Source organism: Sylvia atricapilla, chromosome 23, assembly GCF_009819655.1.
Source record: "Sylvia atricapilla isolate bSylAtr1 chromosome 23, bSylAtr1.pri, whole genome shotgun sequence".
In the NCBI taxonomy this organism is placed as follows: Eukaryota; Metazoa; Chordata; class Aves; order Passeriformes; family Sylviidae; genus Sylvia; species Sylvia atricapilla.
Genome location: NC_089162.1, coordinates 3658194 through 3685906, shown reverse-complemented (window position 1 = coordinate 3685906; position 27713 = coordinate 3658194). Strand labels below are relative to the sequence as shown.

Genomic DNA, 27713 nt, shown 5'->3' with positions numbered 1-27713 from the left:
CTGGCAGTGACCAAAAGCAGGCAGGACCTGTGTGCCCATCTGCATTGATTTTCTAACAGCTGGAACAGATTTTTAGGGAAAAAGGAGATTTATTTTTTTTTGTCATCACCTAAGTCCTGATCCTCTGTTGGAGGCTTAGCAGTGCGAGGGAAAAGCTTTTGTAGCTCCTCACCTGACACTGGCACAGACAGAGCTGCAGAGAGAATCCCTTGGCATGTCATAACCCTCCTTTCCCTTTTGTAGGTTTGCTGGAGAGGATAAATCCCCAGCCTCTCCCCCTTTCCCTGCACTTGAAAGAGGGGAAATATTCCCATTTAGCACGGGAGCCCTTTGTTTCACACTCAGCTGAGCTCTGGAGCAGCCAGGCTCCCCAAAGGGAAGGAGATCCCATCCCCAGCTTGGTTATATGGTTATGCCTTCCCCCAGAGATCCCTCCCCAGTTACCTGACTGGAATGTTGCTTTGTGCTCGCAGATATTATCTTTCACCCTTGGAAGAAGGAGGAAAATGGCAATCAGACCAGAGTGATCCTGTACACCATCACCCTCACCAACCCTCTGGCCCCCAAAACTGCCACAGTCACTGAGACTCAGGTGAGTGGCACTGGAGCAGGGCTGCAATGCTTGGTAGAAACTGCTCTGGGAGTTCTTTTCTTGTCCTGAGCGTGTTTTCATTGTCTCTGTCCGTTTTCCTCTTCACATCCCCTTGATTTAACTCGCAGCCATGAATAGTTAATCTTACCCTGGATTTTAATGACAACACCACAGATTTCCCAGCAAAAGCAGCTCAGTTTGTGAGCAAGGCAGCACATCTTAACAGCTGTTTTTTTGTTTTTTTTTCCTCACCCAAACTGATGGCTTTTGAGCTCTGAAAGATGCTCATGGGGTAAAATAATCAGTGATTGATGTTAGAAGTATTAGCAACGTTGTGTGGCAAAAGCTGACAGGCTGAAAAAAACCCAATAATAAGGTATTGCACCAAAGAAATAGTTTGGCTTCTGATAGAAAAGTGTTGAGCTTCACATCTCTTGTGTCTCACCCTTCTGTGAGATCGATAATAGAATAAAACCTTTTAAAAACCCCTCTCAGTTTCCACATCTCTGCAGAGCTGGGTTTTCCCAGCACCCCTCTCCAGAGCCGTGCCCTGAGCACACTCAGAGCTGCCTTGGCTGCTGTTTTCCCTGCAGACAATGTACAAAGCCAGCCAGGAGAGCGAGTGCTATGTCATAGATGCCGAGGTGCTAACCCACGACGTCCCCTACCACGATTATTTCTACACCATCAACCGCTACACGTTGACTCGTGTTGCCAGGAACAAAAGCCGACTCAGGTACCTGTCCTGGGGAGTGGGTGATGAGCAAAAGGCAACCTCTGGGAGGGAGTGTTGCAGTTTGGGTGGGTTAGGAAGGGTTGAGGGGGTTATTTCTTTGTCTTCATTACTGCCATGAAGAGTAGGGGCAGGATTTTCACCTGCTGGGTTGGCAGCAGCGCAGAGGAGTTAGAGCTGCATCTGCAGATTTACAGGATTTAAGAGATTTTTCTTACCTCTCTCTTGTAAGGGTTTGCAGAGCCTGTTGTCACTGCAGACTCCGAGTGGATGATGAGCAAAAAGCACCTTTGGGAGGGAGTTTTTGGTGTTTGTGTGGGGTAGGAAGGGTTAAGGGGTTATTTCTTTGTCCTGTTGCTGGGACATTCTTGTCATGAATATTTTAACCTGCTGGTTTGACATCAATGCAGAGGAGTTAAAACTGCATCAGGGAGAGGATTTTCACATTTTTCTTGCCTCCCTCTTGTAGGGGTTTGCAGAGCCTGTTGTCACTGCAGACTCTAGTGGATGATGAGCAAAAAGCACCTTTGGGAGGGAGTTTTTGCTGTTTGTGTGGGTTAGGAAGGGTTGAGGGGTTATTTCTTTGTCTTATGCTGGGACATTCCTGTCAGGAAGAGCAGGGGCAGGATTTTCACCTGCTGGGTTGGCATCAGTGCAGAGGAGTTAGAGCTGCATCAAGGAGAGAATTTAGAGATTTTTTTCATGCCTCTCTCTTGGATGCAGGGGTTTTCAGAGCCTCTTTTATCACTGCAGACTCTGATAAGGAACAGGATGAACTTCCTGGGGCTGTGCTGGGGGAAGAAGCAGAGGAACTGGGCAAAGCTGTATCCATGTGACTCTGTGATGATAATCCAAATGTCTGCCAAGTGGCTGTGGAGTACTCTTGGGAGAGGCTCTTCCTGCCTTTGGAAGGACTTTTCCAGCAGCACTTCTCTGGAAACGTGAAAGGCTGAGGCCATTCCAGAAATAACAGTGTACATGATTATTTCCTGGATTTACACTGACAAAGATGGTGAATTGATATCACCCCAAGGAAGCAAAAGCAGGGAATGACTGACCTTTGTCTCCTCACAGGGTTTCCACAGAACTGCGCTACAGGAAACAGCCTTGGGGACTGGTGAAGTCCTTCATTGAGAAGAATTTTTGGAGCGGCCTGGAAGATTATTTCCGTCATTTGGGTAAGAGTGGCAATGCCAGTGGCACTCGTGTTTGCCTGGGAGTGAGCAGCATGGTCCAACCTTTGGGTGGTTTGTAAAAGGGGCTGCCACACCCAAAATACCTGCTGGAATTCATCAGGGCATCAAATGCTGCTCCCTGTCAGGCAGTTTGGGGATAAATTATGGTAAAAGGCAGGAGGAATATGGAGCACAAATCTCTCTTCTTTGGCCCAGCTGATGCCTTTTTCAGGGCTTACCTAAAAACAGAGGCCAGACAGAATTAAAATAATAAATTCTATTTATAATTCTATTTATGGAAGGGTCTCAGGTACATTTAGGGCAGACAAAGCCCCCCAGGGGCTGCACCCAAAATGGACAATGGTCACGGCTTTGCACACTTGGATCAGTTGGGGCCATTTGCACATTGGGGGTTCATCTCCCAATTCCAGCTCCAGGTAATGAATCATTGAGCCCAAGTTTGCTGCCCCCAACTCCCTTTTGTTCCCATCTCTGAGGCCTGAGGCAGTGAGGGCTCCTTGACTGCCAGGCCTGGAGAGGAATTGTGTGTGCCCAAAGTGGGGCAGCAGCAGCTCACACTGTGTGTGGGGTTTGGAGCTCTACACTAAACAACTGCAGGGTTACAGAGAGATGGAAAATAGAAAAGCTGAAATCCTAAAGCATCAGGACAGAGGAGTTAAACCTCTCCCCCCTTTACAAAACCACACCTCTAACACTCCCCCCTTGGTGCTGCAGAGAGCGAGCTGACCAAGACAGAGAGCACGTACCTGGCTGAGGTGCACAGACAATCCCCCAAGGAGAAGGTGAGCAAGCAGTCGGCGGTGCGGCGGCGGAAGCGCGCGCACACTCACCTGCGGGTGCCGCACCTGGAGGAGGTGCTCAGCCCCGTCACCACCCCCACGGACGAGGAGGTTGCCCATCGAATCAAGCACGTGGCAGGTGAGCAGCTGCCAGCCCCACAGCCCTGGGCATGGGGGCAAACAGAGGGGCAGGGAAGGTTTTTAATTCTTTTTCTGCCACAGTCGGGGTTAAATGCGCCAGAAAGTGTTTCTTGTTCAGACTCGGGTGTTTATTAATTCTTGTCTATGTTACAGTCTCACAAGCTGTGAGTGCTACAGCACTTGTAGCTAACAAACTAAAAAATGACCCCTATCTCTCTCTCTACAAGGCCTTTTAAGGATAAACTGTCCAATTAAGAAATGACACTTAAATTATTTTTACTTTTAACCCACCACCTGTGGGTTAAATAAATAACCAACCAACCCTGGCCCCCAGTGGGGATTTTTCTGTCCAATTACAAAACACCACCCAGACCATGGAGAAGAAGATGAAAAAGAAGGACTCAGCCTCTGCCCTAAATCCTCCATCTTGCTTTATATCTATATTACTGTATTCTAAACCCTGAGACTCTCAGTTTTGCCCCCTGTGATATCCCACACTCCTATCCAAACCCCACACCCACAATCCCAGGGCTGTCACTCAATTTTGGGAGCCTTTTCCCTGTCCTCAGGTCACTGCAGTGTTTGCTGGGGGGTCAGTGAGCACAGAAAACCTGGAATTCTCAGTGCCCAGGGCTCCAGCAGGGTGGGGAGGATGTGTTGGGGTTGTTGGGGTGAGGTGGAGGGGTGGGTTCCCCATCCCAAATCCATCGCATCTCCTCAGGTTCCACTCAGACACGGCACATCCCTGAGGAGAGCCCCAGTGGCTTCCACCTGCAGAGTGTCTCCAAGCTGCTCCTTGTCATCAGCTTTGTGTAAGTGAGGAATTTTCCTGCTTTCCTTCCCAGCCAGCTTTAACCACCTTTGGTTTATCTGTGTCCCTGGAGTTTTTTTCCTGGAGTTCTCTGCTGCCTTCTCTCCTTTGCCATCAGTTTTGAGTTTGTTTTAGCCAAACATGAGCTTTGTTCTGGGAGTCCTGAGGCAGGTCTGGGACCTGTCTGGGACAGTGACAATCAGGACAGAGGCAGCTGTGCAGGAACAGAGGAGTCAATATCTACAAGAGAAGAGATCCAGCAATTATAAGCATTTTAGCTTTTCATTTTTTTGCTTCAGGGACACGGTTTACAGATTTTTAATGGCACATAGAAACTGTGTGTGTGTAGGTAATTTAAAACAAGTGATTTAATTGCTGACACACGAGCTGCTGTTGTGGACAATGACTGTGCAAAGCTCTCTGGGAGTCACTGGGCTGCCACAACAGGGCTCAGTGTCTGTGAGGATTGTGTCACATCTTCCCTCTGGCCTGGCAGAACCTTCCCCTGTCTGGTGCTGGGCAGTGATTTCGGTGAGAGGCACAGGCAGAAAGCAGCTGGAGCCTTTAGAGATGATTTCTGCCCAATAAGTGAAGAAACACCTGAAGCACGAGAGATTGGTGTGATTTCATCATCCCAGCAGCAGGAACTGTTTGGTTTGGGTGTCCCTCCTGCCACACCTTTCAGGATTGGTGACACTGGACTGGGATGTGCTGTCCAGTGAGCTAGGAATGGGCTCCTCAGGTCCTTGTGGCTCAGTTTAGTTCCTAAATCACTGGTTTTACTGACAGCAGCCTTCATTTAGTGCTGCAGTCCTTGCTGTGGGCAGGTGTTGTGGAGCAGAACAGTCCAAAGCAGTGATTCAGGCTTTTCTGACTTGGGCTCAGCTTTTCCTTAAACTCCACCTGGCTTCTAGAGAGCTGTGGAGGAGCTGGAATTCCAGGACTGACATTACAGCTCCAGCTGAGCTCCTCTCTGTGTTCCCTGGTCCCAGAGGGGGCACAGATGCAGATGTTTGCAGCAGCACCCAGCCAGTGATGGGTGAGGTGGTGTAAGGTGCTGTCATGATGAGAACAGGACACAGAGGTGCCAAAGCTTTGTGCCAGTGTCTCCTGGCAGCTTCCCTTGGGTCACAGAGCTCCCTGTGATGTTTCCAGAATATTCCTCTGGCCAGTTGCCATCCTCCTGACTGAACTGGTCATAGTGGGCCATTCTTCCAGCAGAATAACTGCTCTGTTCAGAGCCAGGCACCAGGCTGGCAGTCTGGAATCTCCTCCTGGGAGGAGCAGAAGTGACTCTGTGTGGTGAGGGGTGAGAGGAGCTGGGCAGGGCATGGCTGGGGCGTGTTCCCAGTGCCAGGGGTGGGAGTGGGGAAGGCTGGATGTGAGCAGTGTGTGTGTGTGTGACAGTGCCTGCACGGCCACCTGCTGTCCCCAGGAGCTCGGCTGTGCTGAGGGAGCTTCACCAGCAGTGCAGGCACATTGATCCCTGTCTGTCCTTCCTCTCTTCCCTCTGCTCCTTTTTCCTGCCCCCTGTCTGAGCCTCCTCCTCCTCCTCTCAGTTTGTGTCAGTCCGTTTCTAACCTGCAGCTGCTCCGTCTTTTCTCTTCCCTGCTCCCATTAGGATCTGTTTCAGGTACTGTCTCTCTCTTTTTTGACCTCTTTACTCTCCCATTTCCCTCCCTTTCTCTGCATTCAGCCCATCCACTCACCTGGCCTGTTCTGTCTGAGCTGTCACCCCTGTCTGTCTGTCTGTCCTGGCTCACACATTTCTCCCACGAGGTGAAGTTCTGGCTGCTCACTCAGATTAAATCCCCACACTCACAGCATGGACTGGGGCTCAGACACCTTCCTAAAGGCTGGGCGTTGTCCCAGGTGTTCCTGTTGAGCAGTGAGCTGTGAACTGCTCCTCAGCTGGCTGTTCTCTTGCTTTCTTTGCAGTCTGGTGCTGCTGGTCATTCTCAACATGATGCTGTTCTACAAGCTCTGGATGTTGGAGTACACCACGCAGACACTCACGGCGTGGCAGGGCCTGAGGCTGCAGGAGAGGTACAGCCACACCTGACGGGTCTCTGCGTGGTTTTTGTGCATGTCAGAGGCTTCGTTATCCCACCGGAGCTCTGGGCTCTCACTGTTGTGTAAAGCAGGTGAAGCTGAAGGGCTGTGTGCATTTCCCCTGCGGCTGAGAGCAGAGTTAAAGCCTTCGTTGTGAATTGACATCCCTCCCAGGAATCAAAGCCACACTGAACTTTGTCTCCTCAGAGGATGCTCTGGGGATAAATGTCCAGCAGTTTTGGGCTGAGGTGGTCACTTCCCCTCCTTTGATGGCCAAATTTCCCTCTTCATGGGAAGCAGCGTCTTAGAATGATCCTTTTGTACTCAGAGGAGAATCTGGGCCTGGGACACAGGTCTGTTAGGGTTGTGTTTTGGAAGGTGTGGACCCAGATACAGCAATGTATCCTGCCTGGATGGTCTCTGGTCTATTTTAGAGGCTGAGGACCTCCTGCACCCACTTTTCTGAGATGTTTTTGTCCCCTTGTGTGCCTTTTTTGGAGTCCTAGCTGCTCCCTTGCTACACTGGGTTTAACTTCAAGCATTCACAGCCATGTGCTACCACTGTGTTGGAATTTTTTGCTCTATTTGTGTCATTTCTCCTCATTAGGAAAGGGAATTATTATCTTCTCCATAACAGCCCTGTTAATTCCCCATAGATAGATACTTCAGGTGATTATTGACACTTTAGGTGATTTTATCTTCCTCTGGTGCTCTTGCTGCTTTTTTGGACTACTGCAATAGTACTGAAGTACAGAACTTCCATCCTGTTTGCACACTGTGGTGATGTGCAAGTGCTGGAATGATGTGGGTTAGCTCCACATGGGTAATTTTTATGTTGCAGCCACGATTGCTGTGGAAGCATCTGAATCCATCCAAACACCTGGAATGTTTCCATCTGTCCTGATTGCCCTCAGTTTTGTTTTGGGGGTTTAAACAGGCCTGAAGGGAAGGGATTGGGAAAAAGAACCAGTGCAGCTATTCCTCACAATAAAGAGAATCCTGTGTACAAACTCTGTGATTTAATGACCCCTGGCTGCGTTTCTGTGGCAGGTTACCCCAGTCTCAGACAGAGTGGGCCCAGCTGCTGGAGTCCCAGCAGAAGTACCACGACTCCGAGCTGCAGAAATGGCGCGAGATCATCAAATCCTCCGTGATGCTTCTGGACCAGGTGAGGCTGCCCAGCTGCAGGCAGGGCTGTGAGCAGGCTGCCACTGCATCCTCCCAGTCCTGCTCCCCACCCCTCAGCACCTCCTGCTTCCACCACAGCCCCTCAGCTGGGCCAGCTCCTTCAGGTCCCTCTCCTGCTGGAGCTGGGTACCACAAGGGCTGTCACAGGGGCCCATGCACGTCAAGGAGAGAACCCTAAAATCTCATATTGGGCCAAAAATCTCATATTGGCACATTTGGCATCTAATCTCTGTCATCCCAGTTTTGGAGAGTGGACTGGTTTTAGCTGAGCCCTGGATTTCCTGGCCCCTGTCTGTGCAGCTTTCAGGGAGAAAGGGGACACGCTCTTGCAGCACAAAGCCAGGAATTTCAGGGTGTGCTCCCCAAAAAGCACACAGGGCTTCAGAGAGCACAGCCCAGGAAGGAGAGCTGCTCCCTCCTAAGTCCCTAAATGTGAGCTGCTTTCCCCTAAGGAGAGAGAACTCTCTGCACTCTGCTCATCCCTTCTCTTGGAGAATGGTGCCCCACATTCCCTGTCCCTATTTCTACATCCCAAAACCACAATTATGGTGTCAGTACTTCGCAGGGGGGAAAAAGGAAACCCCCAAGTTGTCTCCTCTAGGGCAGCACCACAGTGGAGAAAAGTCACAATAGGACACGAAATAAAGATGTTTGACTCCAGTCAGGAGGCAGCAGAAATCAGAAGGTTTATTTACAATTCATTCAGCCCTTTTATAACACGCTGGGCTAAAAGTCACGTTATTGGTCCGTATTGACACCTCTGCCATTGGCTCAGTGACAGAAACAGCAAACAACACCTGCTGTCATGGGAAAGGAATATTGTTTATACAGGGTTGTTTTGGGAAAAAGAAAAACTGTTGAAAAATTTCCCTTGAGAAGAGCTCAGCAATTCTCAGGCTCAGAAAATATCGAGTGCACAGAGAAATCTCTTGTCTTGCAGATGAAGGATTCACTAATAAACCTCCAGAATGGCATCGGGTCCCGGGACTTCGGGTCAGATCCAGAGGAGAAACGGAAACGTTTCCATTAACAGGCAGGAATGCAGGAGGCCAGAGGACGGTGTGCAATATGTGTAAATAGGATATATAAATATATATATATAAATATATATATATACAGATATAAATATATATATTATATACAGATTTTAAGAGAAAAAAAAAAACAAAAACAAAGAAAAAAGAAAAAAAAAACAAAACACAAGCCTAAAGAGGGGAAGGAGTGACCTCCAACACTGGCTGAACTGGAGTGTCTCTGGGGTGTGTGTGTGTGGGAGGGCTGTGCTCTCCCAGCACTGAGGTGTGCTTAGGGCCGTGCCCAGCCCTGCTCCCTGGGCCCGTGCACTGCTCCTCTGTAATATTCCTGTCTGTCTGTCTGTCTGTCTGTCTGTCCTGGTTTTGTTGTCTCAAAGGGAAGCATCAGTGTGAGTGCCCCCCCTGCCCATCCCCTCCCTGCGCATGGAGGTCCCTGCCTCGCTCCACTTCTCTGTCCCAGGGGACACTGTCACCCCCCTCACCTTGCTGGCTTCAGGGCACAGAGGTTTTGGCAGTCAATCCCTTTGCAGAGCTGCTTTGGAGAGGAGGGCAGATGCCCCTGGCAGCCCCTGCTGGGAGCAGAGATTTGCTGTCAGAGCAGCCAGGCTGCCTCAGAGAGCAAAGCCCAGAGCTGCGATCCCTTCCACAAACCCCCATCCTGCTGTGGATGCTGCAGGGAGAGCCAGGGCAGTGTCTGCCTCCAAGGTGTGTGGGAGGGGAGAGCCCCACGCCTGTGACAGTGTCCCCTTTACCTGTTCTCTGCTTTCTCTGTGCTTGGGCCCCTGCCATGAGCCGCCCCTGCGCTGCAGGTCTGCGTCGGTGCTGGAATCACTGTGCTGGGAGCACCCCAATTTACACTGAAGACCAAAATTAGGATTGATGTGCAACCACTCCCACTACCCAGCTTCAGCAAATATCTCTCCTGTTTGTTCACCCAGCCTTTGTCTTGTGAAATCTGTGGGAAAACAGGGGGGGGAAAAAAAACTACAGCTTCCTTTCCTTGCCTGGGATAAACTTACATAATTGTATCTATGCAGCAAGAGCCATCACTGTGGGTATTCATGTGACTGCATCTGTAGAGCAACAAGGCTTCCAAAAAATCCAGGAGAGGTCAGGAAGGGTCACAGGGACCAAGAGAGGAAAGGAAAAAGGGCCCATCAGAGGGTGGCAGGGCTGGGCTGGGTGTGAGGCACCTGAGCTGGGGAGTGCAGCCCTGGGAGTCAGCCAGCTGGTAGAGCTGCACTAAAAGAAAGCCAGTGTGCATTTGCAGTTGTTCTGGGGGATAATTCCAGGCTCCATTAGCAGCCAGATGAGGAAGAGGGGCAGCTTGGCTGTGCTGTGCAATGCACAGACTCCACGGGGACTGCTGGGAGTGCAGGCTGCTTCTTGAAGTGTTTAATAAATGCTTTGGCCTCTTCCCCAGCCAGGTAGATCAGGGGCTGTGAGTCCCACTTAGGCCAACACTGGGGGTTTTCCACCTCCTCACTGGCAGGAGGGAGGCAGCTGCACATTCCAGTTTGGGAATGGTGCACTTGTGGCTCCTCCGTTGCCTCCAGGATCAATTATTGGTCTCACACAGGATATCCTCAGTGCAGCCTGAGGAAAACCCTCTCAAGATCCCACTTTGCACTTAGGGCAAGGCAATGGATGCAGGAATAAGCTGCTGATTTCTCCCAGGCTGCCTGCAATCCCCACACAAGACTGGCATGTGCAGGAGCATGTCAAAAGGACATTTCAGACTGTGAAAGCAAGGTCCAGCTGGGGAAAACCAGAGAGCAATGTGTATTTATAACTATTTATTTAATTTAATGCTGCTGACTACTGTACTGCTCCCTGACTTTTTCCCAGGGAGGCTGCTGAAATGGCTGCTGTACCATGAAATTGAGGTGCTAAGGGCTTTTTCTGTGGCTTGTTTTCCCCACTGTGACCTGCCAGACTGTCCCAGAGTCCCTTTTCCCCTCTTAGTCACCCCCACAATTAGTAAGCACACAAAATTCCCCTGCTGCTGGAATTTCCCTCTGCTAGAATTGGATTTCAAGCACCCAGCAGGACAGCACAGAGGAATCCCTGGGCCAGGAAGGAGAAAGAACTCAGTGTGAAAGAGGAGCCTGGAATGTGGGGTCTCCTGCAGCTGGAGACACACAAATCAGAGAGGCTCACAGATAAATGATCAGTATTTGCTGCTCACCAATATCACATTCTCTCTGTTAGGGAGGCAAGGAACTCTTTTTCCTTTTTTTTTTTTTTCTTTTTCATTTTTTCATGAATCCTTTCTTCTGTGCAGATTTCCAGCTGCAGGCTCGGGGTGTTCCCTTAGGCTGGGCCCCAGAGACAGAACTGCAGAGGCTCTGTTAAATCAATGTCAGGCCAGGCAGCTGCAGCAATCTCAGCACTAAGATTTGCCCTACCTGCACATTAAAGTGGTTTTTTAACCTGTTTGACACCTGTGCTGACACTCAGCAATGTGAAATCCTTCCCTAAGAGCACAAGGGCACAAAGCAGAACTTGATGCTGCAGTGTCCTTCACAGTGAGGGAGATTTCTCTTTGAGGCCTTAGGGGTTTGGTTTTTTCCAGTTTTTTCTTTTTCCCACCTGGCAGCAAGCCTGGTTTGGAGTTGGATGGGATTCACAATCTTTTTTGTTTTCTGCCTGTTAATCTCTCACAGTAGTAATAAAAAGGGGAAAAGCAAGGTCTTAAGGCACTAAGGGTGAAGGTTTAAACAAAACCTTGGAGTGTTTTCACTTCCTCTGGAAGGCTGGGATAGGAACCAGCTGCCCCTGACCAGCCCCAGCTGACAGGTTAATTCCTCCTGGAGCCAGAGATGACTTTGGATGACATTTCCTGGAGGGATCAGTAACACTTTGTAGGAGTGAGAGGCCTGAGTTCTGTTACAGAGGGTGGTGCTTCCCCCAGCCCTCACAGCCAAGGCTGCCTTCCACCAGCAGGGTTGTGCTTGTCCCCTGTGCCAGAAATCCCCCGGGATTCTTTTCCCAGCAGGTGCATTCCCCCTCCCAGTCTGACCCTTCCACCTGGGGGTTGATTTACTGGATGTGAACGACCACAAAACCAGGGATTTTGGGGGTTTTTTCAAAGGCTTTTCTCCAGCCAGGCACACAGAGGTAATGCCAACAGCTAAATCCTGCCAAGGAAGAGGCTTCCTTTCGGGAAAAGGGAGAAAGGAGGAGCAGGAGGCTCTGAGCCACCAGTCTGTGACATCCTCACTGATCTTGTCTTGGCACAGCTTCACCTCTGAGAAACACACACCTTCAGTGCTTATCTTAGGGCTGTTATAGCTGGGATGAGAGGATTTGAGTCCTGTGTGCAGCCAGGCGTTCCCAGGGTAGGTACCAGAGGTTCCTTCAGTAAAGTCTCTGAAGGACCAAAAATCAGATGATTCCAGGTGGTGAGCTGCCCAAGGCAGGGGCACTGCACATTCCAGAGAGTCAATATGGGGAAATAAAAGCTGGAAAGGCACTTGCAGTGAAGGAGTTGGCTGTGGGTTAGCAGGATAATGAGCTCTGGGTGCTCCTGAGCCCTTCTGCTCCTCTTGCAGAAAAATTCTGACATTAACTCGCACTAACTGATGGTGACTTCTGCCTAAACCCTCCTGGCTCCCTCAAGTCCTTTGGGAGAAGAGAAGAAAGGCACGTGATGACTTTGATGTACCCTGAGCTGCCTGTCACAGGGGCTGCATTTACACCTCTGGCTGCTGTCCCTGCCTGCGAGGTGACACCTGAGCCTGCTTCTGATCCTAAAAGCAGGAACCTTAGGGACAGGAAACATCTTTAGTGTGATACGAGCCTGGATTGGAAGAGAAAAGTTCTCAAAGCACAAGGCTTTGCTGGGTTTGGAGCCCTGGAGGCACAAAAGTGCCTCTGAAATAACAGGGCATGTGTTGGGAGATCCCCTCTGGGAATGGCAGTCCTGGAATGTTAATCCTTGTCCTTATCTGACAGCTTCAGCAGCTCACCTGGGTGTAGATAAGAACAGATTTTTCAGCCTCGTTGACTCCTCAGCACTGTCCTGGTGGCCATATAGGAGCTTTTTCTTACCTTTATGCGAGAAGGTAGAAATTCCATTTCCAGAGAGACACTTCTGGGTGCTTGAGAGCTTTTGGGTTTGCTCTGGTGTGCTGCAGCAGCTGCTCTCCCCAGGAGCACTGTCAGGCAGCCCCTGCTCTTCCCCACGAGCACAGGAACAACCTCCTGCTTTACAGCTGGAACTCTCTGGTTCCACATTACACAGAAAAATCGGTCTTAAAATCACCGTTTAGAGCAGCAGTGCCTGGCTCAGGGGAGGCAGCTCTGTCCTGCCTGCCCGGGCAGCTGCTGCCACCCCCGGCTGGTGACACAGTGCTGTCTGCACTGCTCAGCTCCAAGGGGCTCTCCCACGGGCTCTGTGCCAGGCTGACACGGTCCATGGCACAGCCACCTGGGCTCTGGCTTCGTCCCCTCAGTCTCAGACCACTGAAAATACCTGCCAGGGGCTTGCTCAAAACACGGCTCAGAACAGAGGCTCTGGAAGCAAAGCCCCCGAAGGAAGCTGCTCACAGAAGACCTGTGCCAGTGCGGTTCCTGTGCTGAATTTCCAGCCTGTTCCCCCCTGGACACGCTGTGATCTCTGTGCTTCACAGTCTCTCCAGCACGAGTCTCTCTGTGCCATAAACCCTCTCTTTTCCCTGATGTGCACACTGGCCAAATACTCTCGTGTCTTGGGCGACTGCTGGTCGAGGCCATTCCCTGACCTAGGCAGACAGCATGGGCTTCTCTTAGCATGGATTTGTGGCATGCCATGCCCTCCTCCTCTCCCACACGTTTTGCAGTGCTTGCTATGGCTTTTCCCTGTCCCCTCCCACCTCTGCTGCTGGACAATCATTACCTGTGTCATAGATGCTCTGACCTGGTGCTGTCCCTGCCTGCCTTCCCCTCCTGCGGTCTGTATGCTCTTCAAGTGAATGTGGGTTATTTTATTTTTATTTTTGATTTTTATTTTAATTTTTTTTTTCAGTAGGGAAAAGGACTTCCTTCTGCTGAAGGAATTATATTTGCACATGGCTCGGGGAGGTTCCTCCTCCTCTGGCCGTTTCTGTTACCTCACTCATTTAGGCCAATTCCATTGCTAACGTTCAAGGCCACCTTCCCTGACCCCAACCCTGAGAGTAGGTAGGGAACAAACCCCAATAGGGAGTAAATCCCAGTAGGGAATAAACCCCGGTAGGGAACAAACCCCGACGTGCAGCTCAGGCTCTGGAGCCGCGTGGAATCAGGATTTGGGAGAGAATGTCACAGCTCCATCCAGCAGGGAGCTGGAGCCTGTGCTGTGCACATCTCCACGTTCCCACCTCCCGGGAAATGGCCTTGGAGGACAGGGATGGAAACACCCACCTGGCTCTGGGCTGGACACCGAGGGAAGAGCAGCAGAGCAGTGGCAGCGTCACAACCTCCCCACGAGTGGCTGTGGCACCTCTGGGACATCATTATTCCAGTGGGATTTCATCTCCCACCACCACCACGTGCTCCAGGGCTGGAGAAAGCTGCTAAAAAACCCTGGGGCGTGTTCTCCCCACCTGGATCCTGCAATTCCTGTGCACAACAACTGATGAGGAACGAGGCTCTGCTCTGCTCAGCACGGCACAGGAGCGGGTCCTCCAACCACTACAGGCACGTGCTTCCCTCCTGGAATCCTCTCCAGAGCCCGGGAAGCAGGGGACTGATGGCTGAGGTGACTCTGGGGTGGGTGGGGGAAGGATTGTGGGTTTGTTTGTAGGAGTTGTCCCAACTGTCAGAAACTTTGCGCTGTGCGCAAAAAAAAAAATAAATAAGACAACAACAAAAACACAGAAAAAAAAAAAATCAACCCGCAGTTAAAACTCGATACTGGAACGTGCTGGAATGTAGGAATTGTACAGGCTCTGCAGCCAAACTCCGTGTAAGTAGTTAGTACCATGGAAGTATGGTATCAATTAAAAAATCTATCCAACAACCAGCGTGGCTCTTGGTTCTTTTTATTATCCTGCCTGCTCTGGTGTCTCCTCTCTCATTCCAAACACACACACACAGTCTTTGCCAGGACCATCTCTTCCAGGTCTTGAAAAATCACCCGTTTTTTAATTGTGATTCTTTTTTACCCTGCAAGATTCTTGAGCAGAATTTTGCTCCCCGTTTCCTCCTGCTTGCAGCACCACGTGGCAGTGTCACCTCTGTGCGCAGGAACTGGAAAAGTGAAAGATCTGTCCAAAAAACGAAAAGAGCATCTGCAGAAGATGCCTGTGGGATATAGGGGAGTGCAGGACAAGGGGACGGCCCTTCTTTACCACCTGAGGTAGCTCTCAAGAAGTCCTTGGGTTCACTCCTTCGCTGATTTAACAGTAGGGCACCAGAGGGTTATTCCGTGGTTCACAGGGAGCAGAGCTGAAGTGGGAGAGAGGTGTCCTAAAATACACCCTGGGCTCAATGCCGTGGGCAGTGCTGGAAACTCCAGAGTTACAACCCAGTCCCTCCTCTGTTGAGTTCAGGATTGTGCCAGGCGAACTGGGATAGGGAAAAAGATGACGTCCAGCTGAATTCAAAGAGGAGCTGCTTTCAAAGAGGATATTATTTTGGCTGTCCTTCTTGGATATCCCAGCTTTTTGGGAACTGGTGCCCAGACTATGAGTGTGCTTCATCTGGAAAGTGTGCTCCCCTTGCCAGGCTTGGCTCTGGATTTGGGAGCAATCCTACTACCAAGATGCACTGGAGTAGTTTACTCAAGTCGACACCCACTCTAAAAAAAGGGTTTTGAACAAGTGCCAGTTGGAAATCTGGCCTGGGCCTGACTTACAAACGGGATAATTCCTGTGATTTTTAGCGAGCACATAAAAAGCAGCGGAACAAAGCAGAGGGGATTCCGTGGGTGGGGAGCATGCCTGGAGTCACAAGCACTTTGGAACTACTTGCAAGCAGTCAGTGGAGCAGGATTTGTCAACTCTGGCAAAGCAGCACAGGCTCCATTGCAGCGGGGGGGGGGGGTGTCACAACTCTGCCAAAAAACAAACCCAAACCTTCCCCAGCTGGTTTTACAGCACAATGCCAATGTCTCTGCCTTTTCCCCCTTTCCAGTCCAGCTGTTGAGCTCAACTGGTCTGCGCTGAAGGGCAGAAAACAATTTTTACTCTGCTTAACTCTCAGAAAAGGTGGATTTGCCTAGGAAAGATGGAATTTCCAGGGAGATTCCTGGACAGCGGAGGATCACTTAGGATGAATCCAGATTATTTATACTGGTGATTAATTACCTCAAGAGAGAATTAGGATGAACTGGGAGAAGTGGGTGTTTTCTGTCTGTCCCTCTAGATGGTGCTGCTACAGCACCAGAGAACCATCACAGTTACAAAACTGCGACCATTTTGCTAAGCTGCCATCCTGTGAGGGCTTTGCGTTTTATTTATTTCTCCTGATTACCGGCGTGAGGCTGCCTTCCTTTTTGGGGTTTCCCAGGAAAAGCTGGATCCTGTTCCCTGTCCTGCTGCCTTGCCAGCTGCTGCAGGACGTGGCTCTGCAGGTTCCTCCTCGCTCTGTACTCCAGGAGCAAACCTGCTGTGCCAGGCAGGTGGAAGGGGATGGCGCTTTTGACACTTGAAAAATGAGAGGGATTCTTATACTGACATCATCCTGCTTCCCTTCAGGATCTGTATTCACAATTCCCTCCAGAAGAAAGTGGGAACATGGCACGGAGACCTGTCCTTCCTGCTATACATTTCCAGTTTTAGTGCATTACAGTCCTAACTCTACTCTGCTTGTGCATGGACAGCGTAAAATTCAGAGTGACTTCATAAATTAATAGAATCCTTCCTGTTTTGACCCTAAGAAAGCTGCTTGTGCCGCAGGATGTGGTGGAATAACCCCCCAGGAGAGCCTTGCTCCCAGTCCTGCAGCTCAGAGCGGCGTGCCACACATACCCTTAGCCTCTGCAATGGAGAAGCAGCACATTTAGCAAATAAAGGTGGTGGTGAGAGCAGCCGAGAAGTGACAGGTAACATTTACAAAGCCGTTGAGGTGATGACGGAACAGAAACTGGGGAAGGAGCCGTGCTGCCCACAGCCCTGTGCTGTTTGCTGCCACAGAGGAGTCCTCCAGCACCGGGCTGGCAGCTCAGGTGGGACCGGAGTCAAGGCTGTACAGAGTCCGAGGCAAATGGAAGAGAATTTACACTTCCCCGTGCTCCTCCCGACGGCGCAGAGCTCCCCCTCAAACCTGGCTGGAGTGGCGTGGTCCTTCAGAGCCCCTGCAAGGGAGACAATTCCTCTTGGACCTCGCAGCAGCGAGGATGGCACCAGAGTCAGCCCGGGAACTGACGGGAGGTGAACCAGGGAGCGAAAGATCCAGATTTTAATCTTTAGCGCACAAACTCCTTCCTAGAGCGTGTGTCCTTTGGAGATGGAGCCCTGGCAGTCCTCATGGGCACAGCTGCCCTTGTGCAGGGGGAAATGGAGATTCCCAACTCCACAGCAATGGGTAAAGGAGGCATAAATACGGGTTGGTTTGGGGGGTTCAAGCAATACAAGTAACCCCACACCTAAAGACACCTGTCTGGCTTCTGAGGTCTCTGGGGGAGCTCCAGAGGAGCACAGGCACGCTCCAGGAGTCCCCACCCCATCAGAGGGAAGCTGAGGGCTGGACAGACACAAGGAGTGACCACTTCTTCATGACCCACCTTGGTGCCGTTGGCTCCGCTGCCTCCTCCCTGCTACTCCTCCACAGGCACAGCACAGTTCTCCTTGTTTTCTGACGGAATTGCAAGATAGTCTGTCCTGCAGTGGGAAGGAAGGAGCAAAGCACACAGTGTAAAGCCCAGCTGGGGTAAACTCCCCTCTGCTGAGTGCCTGGAAGCATCTCTGAGGTAACAGGAGTCACCTGTAGATGCTCAGAGTAGGAAACTCCTCAGCATAGGCAGGAGCAAACACCGAGTGTTCCCTGCTCTAAAATCCTGCACACTCAGCCTTCCTGTGTGCAAAGAGTGCCTTAATCCAAGCCAAGTGTGTGGAAAGATGGGAATGGGCCAGGATGAATCCAGCCCTTCCCAGGAGAGCATCTCCACATGGTCCAAACCAGGCCACCCTGGAATGCTGTTCGCCCCCAGCGTGGTGTGTGCTGCAAGGGGACACAATCTTGGTGCCCCTGAACATTGCAAAGACTTTGGATGGAGCAAACACCAACCAGAGCATGGCACAGCAAAGTCAGTCTTCCTGCAGAGCCTGCTCTGGGACGTGTGAAGGGATCTGACAGGACAGATCTCATCTCCAGGGGTTCCACACTTACGCGTTTTCCTGGGCAGCCTCCTCTGCCTTGGACACCTTCCTGTAGCAATAGACCATCTCAATCAGCAGCCACAGCGTGAGGAACACCAGCAGAATGTACATCATAATCTCGGAGATGACAGAGGTGAAGTCTTCTCCAGCTGCGAGTAAAACGAAATAACCCCCTGATCATTTTGTGTGCAGCTCCGTGGACACCTCCCACCTTCGTGTCATCCTTCCTAGAATCTCCTTTGGGGCTGTGAGGGGGCAGAAGAGAGGGACGTGCAACAGGCAGAGCGTGTCTCCAGCACTCCCACTGTCTGTGCCTCCCGCACATCCTCACGGATTGCTCACCCACCCATCCTCACGGATTGCTCACCCACCCATCCTCACACTCTGTTTCCTCCCCGCGTTACTGCGCTCTGCTGTGCCGCCGGTGGTGTGTAAAGGATGGAAACACCGAGGTGCCCGTGGGGAAAGGGCGGACAAAGGGGCTGAAAGCTGCCGGGGAGAGCAGCAGGATCCCCGCTGCTCTGCGACACGCCGCGATTTCAGCGCTGAAGGCAGCAAGAGGAGCAGAAGGGCTCCGGAGCACACAGAGGGAAGGAGGAGAAGCAGCAGGCTGGGATCAAAATGGAGAAGGAGTCGCTGTTCCAGGAGAGAGGGGGCGGCAGCCAGGCAAGGCTGCGGCTCCCTGGGAAAGGCTTTGTGTAACATCCCAGAGCCGCCACGGGAGGAGCTGGAAACCTCTGCTGGCGCCTGCCCAGCTGTGCCCAGCTGTGCCCGCCTCACTCCGCCTTCCCACACTCCCGCAGCACCAGCCTGCGCCCAAAAAGCGCCTCCAGCCACCAAACAAGGGACAGGTTTGTTGGTCACGGACAAACCCAGAACCCTCTCCAGCGGCGCGGTGACAAACTCCATCCCCGGGTGACAACAGCCCGGGTGACAACAGCCCGGGTGACAGCCCCAGCAGCCTGTGGCAGCCCCTCCTACCCTCCTCCACCACGGTGAGCTGGATCCGCCGAGAGCTCTGGAAGAGGGGCCGGTGGATCTCGAACTCGAACTCGCGGGTGATGTTGCAGGTGTAGATGCCCGAGTCGTTGAGGGTGACGTTCAGCACGGTGATGGACACGTCCTGCATGTCTTTGCTGCCATTCCACTGTATCCGCCCGCTGAAGCGGCTGGGGAACTCGTGGTTCGTTTTCCTGTACTCGTAGATCTGTGAGGAAACACAAAGGGATGTGCTGGTTGATCTCTGCCTCGGACAACAGCACGGCACGAGGCGGGGACAGCATCCCCCTGCAGCTACACTCGGGGAGGTTCTGAGCTCCCTGGTAACAGCAGCTATTCATATTCCATCATCCTTTGCCTCCCAAGTATCAGGTGACTTTACAAAAGACAGGCAAATGAGTGATCAGGAATCCAGTATCTCCACCAGAGAGAGAGGAAAATTAAGGCACGGCCAAACACGGACGCACGTGGACATGAAAAATCAGGAATGGAACAGAGACGTGGGGTTCTTCATGCCTAGCAATGTGCCTGTCGGTCAGTGCATGTGAGACCACCTGAGGAAAGAACCACAGAATATCCACAGTGAAGACAGACAGCCCTGGGATATCCAGCTGAGACAGAAATGCTGCAGGACAAATATCAATGTGACATTCTGGCTGACCCTGCCCACCCCGGCTCACTTTGGTTCTTGTTCCTTGGGTTGACACTGGCAAATGGATCCTCCAGGGCACTGGAAGTGGATTCCCATCTCATTCCTTGGCCTGATCACTTCAGTTTTCACAAATAAGGAGGATATTTGTCATCCTGCCTGGCCCTGCTCAATCACAGCCACTGATTTAATGCTTCAGACTCAGATAAAATAGATAGAAAGAAATGTGCTCTCAGCCTTTATCTTGTTCTCCATTTCACCATTCCCTCTTGAATCCCAGCTGCCCCTCCTGTGTCCAATTTCCATTTTGATTCACTCTGAAAATCAATTTTACCTTTTCCTGACAGGGATCTGAAACCACTCCCAGAGATCCTCCCACAGCTGGGATAACACTGCTTTTTCTGAGGCAAAAAGAAGTAAATCCTGTCCTGCAGGTTTATTGGAGGCCAATTTCACCTCCAAAAGAACAGCTTTGGGATTTAGAACTGATCCAGACAAGGGCACCAAGGGTCAGTCATATTGGACATCCTCAGATCCTGGGCTGGAGGCACCGAGGGAACGGGGCTGGAAATTGGCATTGATGAATCTACAACCCAAATGTTTGAACCCAACAACTGATCCCAGCTTTTCCTGCCGGGAGTTTGTGCTGCGCCCAGGAAATGGGCTAAGAAAGGGATGGAATGGGAAGGAGCCATATCCCAGACACACTTACAGGCTCATCCTTTCCCCCCTCGGGCCTGTAGAACCATTCCACCACCGTGCTGGCCGTCACCTCTTCCCTCTTCATGCAGGAGATGCAGAGCAGCTTCATGTCTGTGCCCTGGACAGCTTCTGTCTCAGATGGGACTTCCACACACACTGAGGAGCAAAATCCAGCTGGGGCAGAGCAGCAGCACAGAAAGAAGGGTTAAAACAGAATTAGAGAAATATCAGTTATTCATATCTTGGCATTAGTATCCCCAATGGAAAAGGGTTTGATTTATTACTAGCGCTGCCTGATAACAGATTAAGTCTCAAATGTCGATTTTTTACCAAGCTTCCTTCTCCTGAGATATTAATAATTCATAATAATTAACAGAGGGTGATCACTTCACACAGATTCACCTCTCCAGCATCTGCTTTGCCACAACTTTCATCTTTCCCTGGTAATTAATGCCACTTTAAAGGCATTGTTCATTCCCTCCCATGCGTGCTGGGCATGCTGCTGTTAGAGCAGCAATTAGTCTGGGAAGAGGGGAAGCCCAGAATTCCAGAGTGGAGGAACAGCTCGCTCTTTGTGCTAAATTGGAAGGTCTGGATGCTTTAATTCAGCCAAACTGGGAGGGTCCAGGACCCTTCCTGACCCTGGGCTCTGTGGGCACTACTGGGAACCAAGAGGCTTGGACAGGAGTGAATTTGGCAGCAGGAGGAGTTATTGATTTCCCAGGTATTCCTGCTCAAAACGCTTCCAATCAGAGCTGTGCTAACGCTGGCAACTCTCAGATCCTGCTCTTGCAAAGAGGACAGGGGTGGTTGCATGTGAAGCCACACGCTGGAGCAGGAAGGGATTGTTTCAGCACGACATCCCCGACCAAATCCCTGCTGACATTTTTCCCCTGGGCTAAACAATCCCGGGCTCTGTCTGTCCAAGGCTGTCTCCAGAGCACAGACGCTGACTTTGCTGGCTGCTCCCTCCTCCCCCAGCCTCTGAGGCACCATTAACCCACTCTCTCAAGCAACATATTATCCCGGGACTATTCCTGGAAGCAGCCTGGTTCAAATTCTCCCCTACTACCAGCTCCACGGACAGCAGCAGCTTTCAGGGAGAAATAAGGAAAAGCTCCTGGATCCTGCTTTACTCTGAAGAAACAAAATCTGTACACACAGACAGGCACACACACACAGGGCTGAGGGCACACGCACATCCAATGTGGCACAACCACCCAGCCTCTTCTGGTGGCAGGAATCAAACTGCAGCTGCAATCGATTGATTAACTCCAGTTTCCACAGCCTGCACGGGAAACCGGCGCTAAAGCACCGCTTAACGGGCTGCACACCCTCCCCGAGGCGACCCGATGTTCAATCACACTGCAAACCCCGGAGCAGCAGGCAGCAGTCAGGGTCCAGCACATGCTTTGTGCTCGGCACCGGGGTGTTCCCTGCGCTCGCCTTCCCTCCCGCACACTCACACCAGCTCCGCACGAGCGCAATCCCCTTCTCCCGACAACAAAAAAACCCCACGGGCAGGGCAAGGCGTGCAGGGAGCATCCTGCCTTCCTTCAGCGGCGAGAGGCGCTGGGGCGGGCGAGGGAATGGCAGCACCTACCCCAGAGCAGCAGGGCCAGCGCGGACGCGCAGAGCATCCGCGGCAGCGCAGCCATTGTTCGCAGCCGGTTCGGCGCTCAGCTCCTCGGCACGAGGCTCTTCTCCTTCTCCTCGCTCGCCTTTCGTGCTCCCGGAGCAACAGGATGCCGAGCGAGGAGCGGCCGGGGCGGGCGCGGTCCGGGGGCTGCGCTCTGCCGCGGGGGCGGCAGCACCACGGACAGAGGCCGGGCAGAGGCCGGACAGAGCCGGGACAGAGCCGGGACAGAGCCGGGACAGAGCCGGGACAGAGCCGAGCCCGCACAGCTCCCCCGGCTCTCCGGCTCCTCCGGCCCCGGGGCTCCGCGGGCGCGGCCGGCGCTGCGCAGGGCGCGGGCGGAGCGGAGCGGGAGCAGCGCTGGATCAGCAGCGGCAGCAGCAGCAGCAGCAGGTGCCCCGCTCCGGGAGCGGCTCCGCGGGGCGCGGCCGCGGCGCTTTTCCTGCGCGGGCTGCGGGGAGCAGCGGCCGGCGGGGAGGATGCCGAGGAGGACGCCGAGGAGGATGCCGAGGATGCTGGAGGAGCCCGGGCGGGGGGCACGACCGGCACATGCGCGGCCGCCTCCCCCCGGCCCCGGGCGCGCCGGGCTCCTCCCGGCTCAGCGCAAGCAGCCTGGGGCTCCGGTGGTCCCGCGGGCAGCGCCCAGCTTGGCCGCAGACATCACAGAGAGGATATCACACAGTCATGGAGTGTTGAGGCGCTGGAATGGAGCTCAAAGCTCCGCCAGTCCCACCCCCTGCCATGTGCGGGGACAACTCCCACCGAGCCATATCCAAGCTTCGGGCACGTCCAGGGCTGGGGCAGCCACCACCTCTCTGGACACCCTGGCACCGCCCTCACAGCAGAGCTTTCCTTCCCAAAATCGGAATTTGCCCTCTTCCCATTTGTACCCGTCGCTCCTCGTCTTGTCTCTAGAGATGCACAGCGCAGATCAGCATCACTGTCCTGCCGCCAAACCAAGCCAGGGGCGGGGGGAAACCGGGGGAGTTATCCCTGCGGGGTCACACAAAGGCCTCTGCTGCTAATAAGTTTAATACTAACATTTCACGGCTCTGAAGGTCACAGTTGGAAATACTGGGAAATCCTCTCTCCTCATGTCCCCGCCTGATTCCAGGGAAGTTAATGCCAGCAGCAGGCTGGGCTTTCTCTCCTTGGACTGGGGCCACTGTGCCCTGGAGGGCTCCTCCAGCTTTGAAGGTCACAGTGGTCAGAGACAGCGAAACGAAGCATTTGTTACATGTGCCTCTTTTAAAACCCCTGCAGCTCGATGCACGGCACAATCTATGGAGTTAAACCTGAGCAGCCCCAGCAGAGGATGGCACAGGAGCGGCTGGCAGTGCCAAAACTCAGCGTGCAGGTGGCCAGACACACCCAGAGAGGTTTGCAGCCAGCAGAAAAATCAGCTCCAGCAGGGCTCGGGCTCTCAGCTGGACACACCATTCGCTGCTGCTGGTGGCCACTGCCACAGCTCTGTGGCCACCCAGGGGCGGACACAGCGGGACACGCGTGTCCCTGCGCTGCCGGAGGGAAGCAGGCACAGAACAAAGCCAACACTTTTCCTAGACATCACCTAATTGTGTTTGTGTCAGCAGGCTGCATTCATCATCTGCCAATGGCCACGCAGAGCAGCTGCCTGCACGTCACCCTGCACAGGCTCCGGTGACTGCTCCGAGTAATTCCCAGCTAGGGACATCCTCCTGCTGCCTCCTCCTGCCTCCCTGCGCTGACTGGGATTCCTGACACCTGAAGGGTTCCAGCAGGGACTGGCCAAAGCCACACGCTGGCTGTCAGGTTGTCCTCACTGTCTCCCCTCGGGTCCCAGGCTTCTTTGAGTTCCTGTGCAACTCATTAATAGAAATTAAACCTATTTAATGGAAATGCTGGAGCCAGGTGTGACCAGGGAGACTGGCAGCTTGCAGGTTGCTGGTGCCAGCACCACAATTCCAATCCCCCTCCCCTTGGAAGGCATCCATCATGGGTATAGAAATCTCAAAATCTGATTTCCTCCCTGGGAAGACCGAGCAGCAAACGCGACACCCAGAGCTGCACGAAGGACCTTGAGCCATTTCTTTTGCCCCCGTTGCCCCTCGTTATCACCACGACAGCACAAAGGGAAGGGCAGCTTCAGCCACAAGGGTTTGCTTCTGACCCTTCTGGAACCATCCACCCCACGCACAGCAGACGAGTGCCGGGGGTGGGCTTTTTATAGCCACAGGAGCTGCTGGATAACGTGCCTGGCTCTCTCGTTTGACAACCAACCACCTGTTCCACCCAGCACCATGGAAATCAGAGCTGTTCCCAGGCAGAGGCAGGTGCCCTGCCAGAAGGCCGAGCAGGGATCAGCAGGGCTGCACTGTTTGTGCTGCCGCCGCTCTAATTACATCTATTACAGAGAATCCTGCCAGGGAGGAGACTCGGGGGCCAAGAGGATTAAGAGGAAGCAGCAGCTCCACCGCACTGACTCAGAGTCACTGACTGGCCGCCTCAGCCCTCTCTGCTCCTGCTGTTTCCCCAGGTGGAAACAGGAGCCTTTTCTCCTCTAACCCCAGAACCCACCGGCCAAACAATCCAAATTACAGCGGCAAACAAACATCCTGAAAAAGTAATGAGTTTTCCCTCAGAATCACTCATGTACCAACCTCAATTACTTCATTCCAGACCGGCGTTGTAGCTGCTATTTAAAGAAGGGAAATGGGGCCCTGAGGGGAAGAAAACCTCTGGTGAAACTGGCCTTGGATTTGGGTGGATTTTTGAGATGGAAAATTACAGGTCGGGGAGGTCACACCCTATTCCTCAGCTCTGGATAAATTTATTCTTCACCTGTGATTCTTCACTTCGAGCCTGCCTCGTGTCCCACAGCCAAGATCCAAGGTGATTTGGGATAAACACCTGTAGTCCATCCAGTTTCTTCACCTGCCACAGGCTGTGCTGGGTTTTGTTCTCAAAGCAAACTTCTCTGGGCTCGCTCCGAGAGACTGAATGGAAGGATAAGATCATTTCACTCCTGCTACAATCCTGGCTTAGCTGGGAACCACTCCAGTGTCACCCCGTGCCTGCTTAGGACACGCAACAAACACCTCCCTGTCCTCTCCAGGAAAACTTGCAAATAATCGGGATGTCACACTGGAAAGCTGTTTCCATCCTGAGCCCTGCACTAGGCGTGGAGAGCAGAGATCCTTCCAAGCCCATCCTACGCCAGGATGGTGCACGAGCTGCTCCTTCCTGCCCTGACCCAGCCCTGGTGCCTCCAGCGAGCTTTTAGGGCACTGGCACTCCAGGGGAAATGGGGAAGGGGGTGTAATGTCGAGAGAGAGGGAGAAATCTTGACTGTTGCGGGAGAAATCTCTGCAAGAAGCAGCCCAACTTATCATGCGGGGGTTGCTATGGCAACCCACCCAGTTAATGCTTCACAGGAGGAAAAAAAAAAGAGGAAAAAAAAAAAAGGCTGAAAAGGCTGGCACTTGTGCACAGGCACAACAAGACGAGGAGATAAAAATAATTTCAGCACCCTGCCCCCACTAATCCCTCAGTGTCATGGTCCCTGAGGCTGGGACAGGGCAGTGGGAACAGAGCCCTGTGTGTCTGGCCACGTCGGCAGCTTCCTCTGCTGTCCCCATGACACTGTGCCGTCCCCATGACACTGTGCTGTCCCCACACTGTTCCATCCCCATTGCACTGTGCCATCCCCCTGACACTGTGCCTCTCCCCACGACACTGTGCCATCCCCATGACACTGTGCCATCCCACCACACTCTGCCATCCCCACAGCACTGTGCCATCCCCACCACACTCTGCCATCCCCATTGCACTGTGCCATCCCCATCACACTGTGCCATCCTCACCACCCTGTGCTGTCCCCACCACACTGTGCCACCCCCCACACACTCAGATGTCCCCACCACACTGTGCCATCCCCCTCACACTGTGCCATCCCCCTCACACTGTGCCATCCCCACCACACTGTGCCATCCCCCTCACACTGTGCCATCCCACCACACTGTGCAGTCCCCATTCCATCCTGCCGGCCCCTCCAGGCTGCCAGCAGCAGGAGCAGAGCCCTCAGCTGCTCCCAGACGCCAGCCCTGCAGCGCTCCAGGAGGCAGCCCTGCGAGCCCTGAGCCTCAAACCCGAGCCACCCCTTGGTGTTCTCGCTCTGCTCCCCCACCCCGAGCAGCCTCCAGCCGGGATGGAAGGCACAGGCCTTTGCAGAGGAGCCCCACAGCACAATGAACACCAGTTTAGGGATGTTGGATTTAATAGATGTAGGCACCCTTCCCACTCACTCCAGCAGCCGTGCCACACGGATCCGTGGTAAGGGAGGGCTGCTCTGGCTGATTTCACAGGGCGCCTGGGGCCTTAGAAAGGCTCATTCAGTTTTCTCTCCTCACACTCGAGGTTTGAAACGAGTTCCCAGTGTACCTGCCAACACCTGCATCCTCTGATTCTTCTAAACTGGACCCGACTCCAGCTTTGCTCTTCACACACCTCTGCACCTCTGTTTCCAGCTGATGCACGGATCCGCTGCTGAGGCTTTGAGCTGCTGCTCCCAGGGGCACCCAGCCCCTTCCCACCCAATATTCCAGAGGGTGGATCCTCAAGATGCAGGTCCCTAGAGCACCTCTCCCCCCACACAAATACCCTGCGTTTCGGTTGCACGTTTTTATTTTTGCCGATCTCCCTCCCTGTGGAGTGTGACTGTGAATATCCCCACCACTGCCAAAACCTCTGCTCCATCCCCAGCAGCAGAAATCCTCGGGGATTCCTTTCACACACCCTGTCCTGCACGACCTCTCTCCCTGAGATACTGATGGAGCTTGGCCTTGATTTCCTGCTCTCCCTCCCAGTTTCCCTCGAGGGCCCACAAGTCACAGCTCCTTTGCCATCCTCCTCTCCCAGAAAAAAAAACCACCCTAAACTGTGTTCCTCAATTTATCCTTGGCTCTGAGGGTTGTTTTTCCATCCATCAGGACAAAGCGGCAGAAGGGCTGGATTTCAGCGAGCCCTCCCCTCTGTGAGCAGCCTGGCCTGTCTGTGAGCATTCCCAGAGCGTTCCCAGAGCATTCCCAGAGCGTCCCAGAGCATTCCCAGAGCGTCCCAGAGCATTCCCAGAGCATTCCCAGCCTCCCAGAGCCAGGGAAATGCCTCCTCAAACAGGCAGAGCCTGCGCATGCACGGAGCCTGGCAGGGTCAGGGATTCCCTGCAACAGCAGCCACGCTCTGAAGGCTGGCCTGAAATGTCCAAGAAAAGCACGGAGCACATTCCTACACCTTGTATTCAGCAATTCAAGAAACAATTTTTATTTTGAACCCCCCTCCCAAGACCTTTAATCCAGGCCGTATATAGAGTTGGTTGTTGCATACATCCTGGAAATTCTGGTGTCGCTCCAGGTGCTTTTGGGCACTGTTTTCTGGGGATGGGTGCCAAGAAATTCAGGCAGTGCCTCTGTTTGCTGGAAGCGAAGGGCTGCTTTGCCCATCCCAGCCTAATGAGGTGGCAATTTCACAGATTTGCTTTCAGGCCTCAGCTCGTTCACCTCAGCGCTGGATGCAGACCCATTAGCGTGTCAGGTTGCCACTCATATTCATTCACCTCTGCCCATTTAATTTTGGGATTCTCACTGCTTGTAAAACACACAAGTGCATCAATTATTTTAGCTCCGTGTGAGGATTGTGTTGGGTTTTTTTATGGTGGTTTTTTTTTTTTTTTTTTTTTTTTTTTTTTTGTGGAGGAAAGCTCGTTCAGCAAATGTTGCTGTCTTCCCTCGTCTGCTGCTTTGCCTTGAACGAGAATCAAGGAAATGAAGCTGAATCTGCTCCCAGCTGTCAATAAACATGGACAGAAATCATCCCACACCCCTTAAAAGACCAGGAGCCTTTGCAATGGGGATTTTTGGTCGGATGCCCCTCACTGCTTTGC

The 27713-nt window shown here is 52.7% G+C and overlaps 2 protein-coding genes across 6 annotated transcripts in view; one reads left to right on the top strand and one right to left on the bottom strand.

Moving 5' to 3' along the window:
• GRAMD1B (GRAM domain containing 1B) overlaps window positions 1–9058 on the top strand; it is a 75106-nt gene extending 66048 nt beyond the window's left edge. For all 5 annotated transcript variants that reach the window (XM_066334931.1, XM_066334932.1, XM_066334928.1 and 2 more), the window contains 8 exons: window positions 474–592; window positions 1186–1328; window positions 2400–2503; window positions 3236–3439; window positions 4163–4253; window positions 6191–6298; window positions 7355–7472; window positions 8433–9058. In XM_066334931.1, the coding sequence (XP_066191028.1) occupies window positions 474–592; window positions 1186–1328; window positions 2400–2503; window positions 3236–3439; window positions 4163–4253; window positions 6191–6298; window positions 7355–7472; window positions 8433–8522 (977 nt within the window). In that variant the 3' untranslated portion in view covers window positions 8523–9058. The remainder of the gene's footprint in view (window positions 1–473; window positions 593–1185; window positions 1329–2399; window positions 2504–3235; window positions 3440–4162; window positions 4254–6190; window positions 6299–7354; window positions 7473–8432) is intronic.
• Window positions 9059–16620: 7562 nt separating this feature from the next.
• On the bottom strand, window positions 16621–21982 carry SCN3B (sodium voltage-gated channel beta subunit 3). Its single transcript, XM_066334694.1, has 6 exons — window positions 21764–21982; window positions 20171–20334; window positions 18792–19017; window positions 17821–17959; window positions 17216–17312; window positions 16621–16786 (listed from the first exon to the last, which is right to left on the bottom strand). Exons 1-5 carry the CDS (start codon window positions 21816–21818, stop codon window positions 17249–17251), a joined length of 648 nt encoding a protein of 215 aa, XP_066190791.1. The 5' UTR covers window positions 21819–21982; the 3' UTR covers window positions 16621–16786; window positions 17216–17248.
• Between the last annotated feature and the right edge of the window lie 5731 nt (window positions 21983–27713).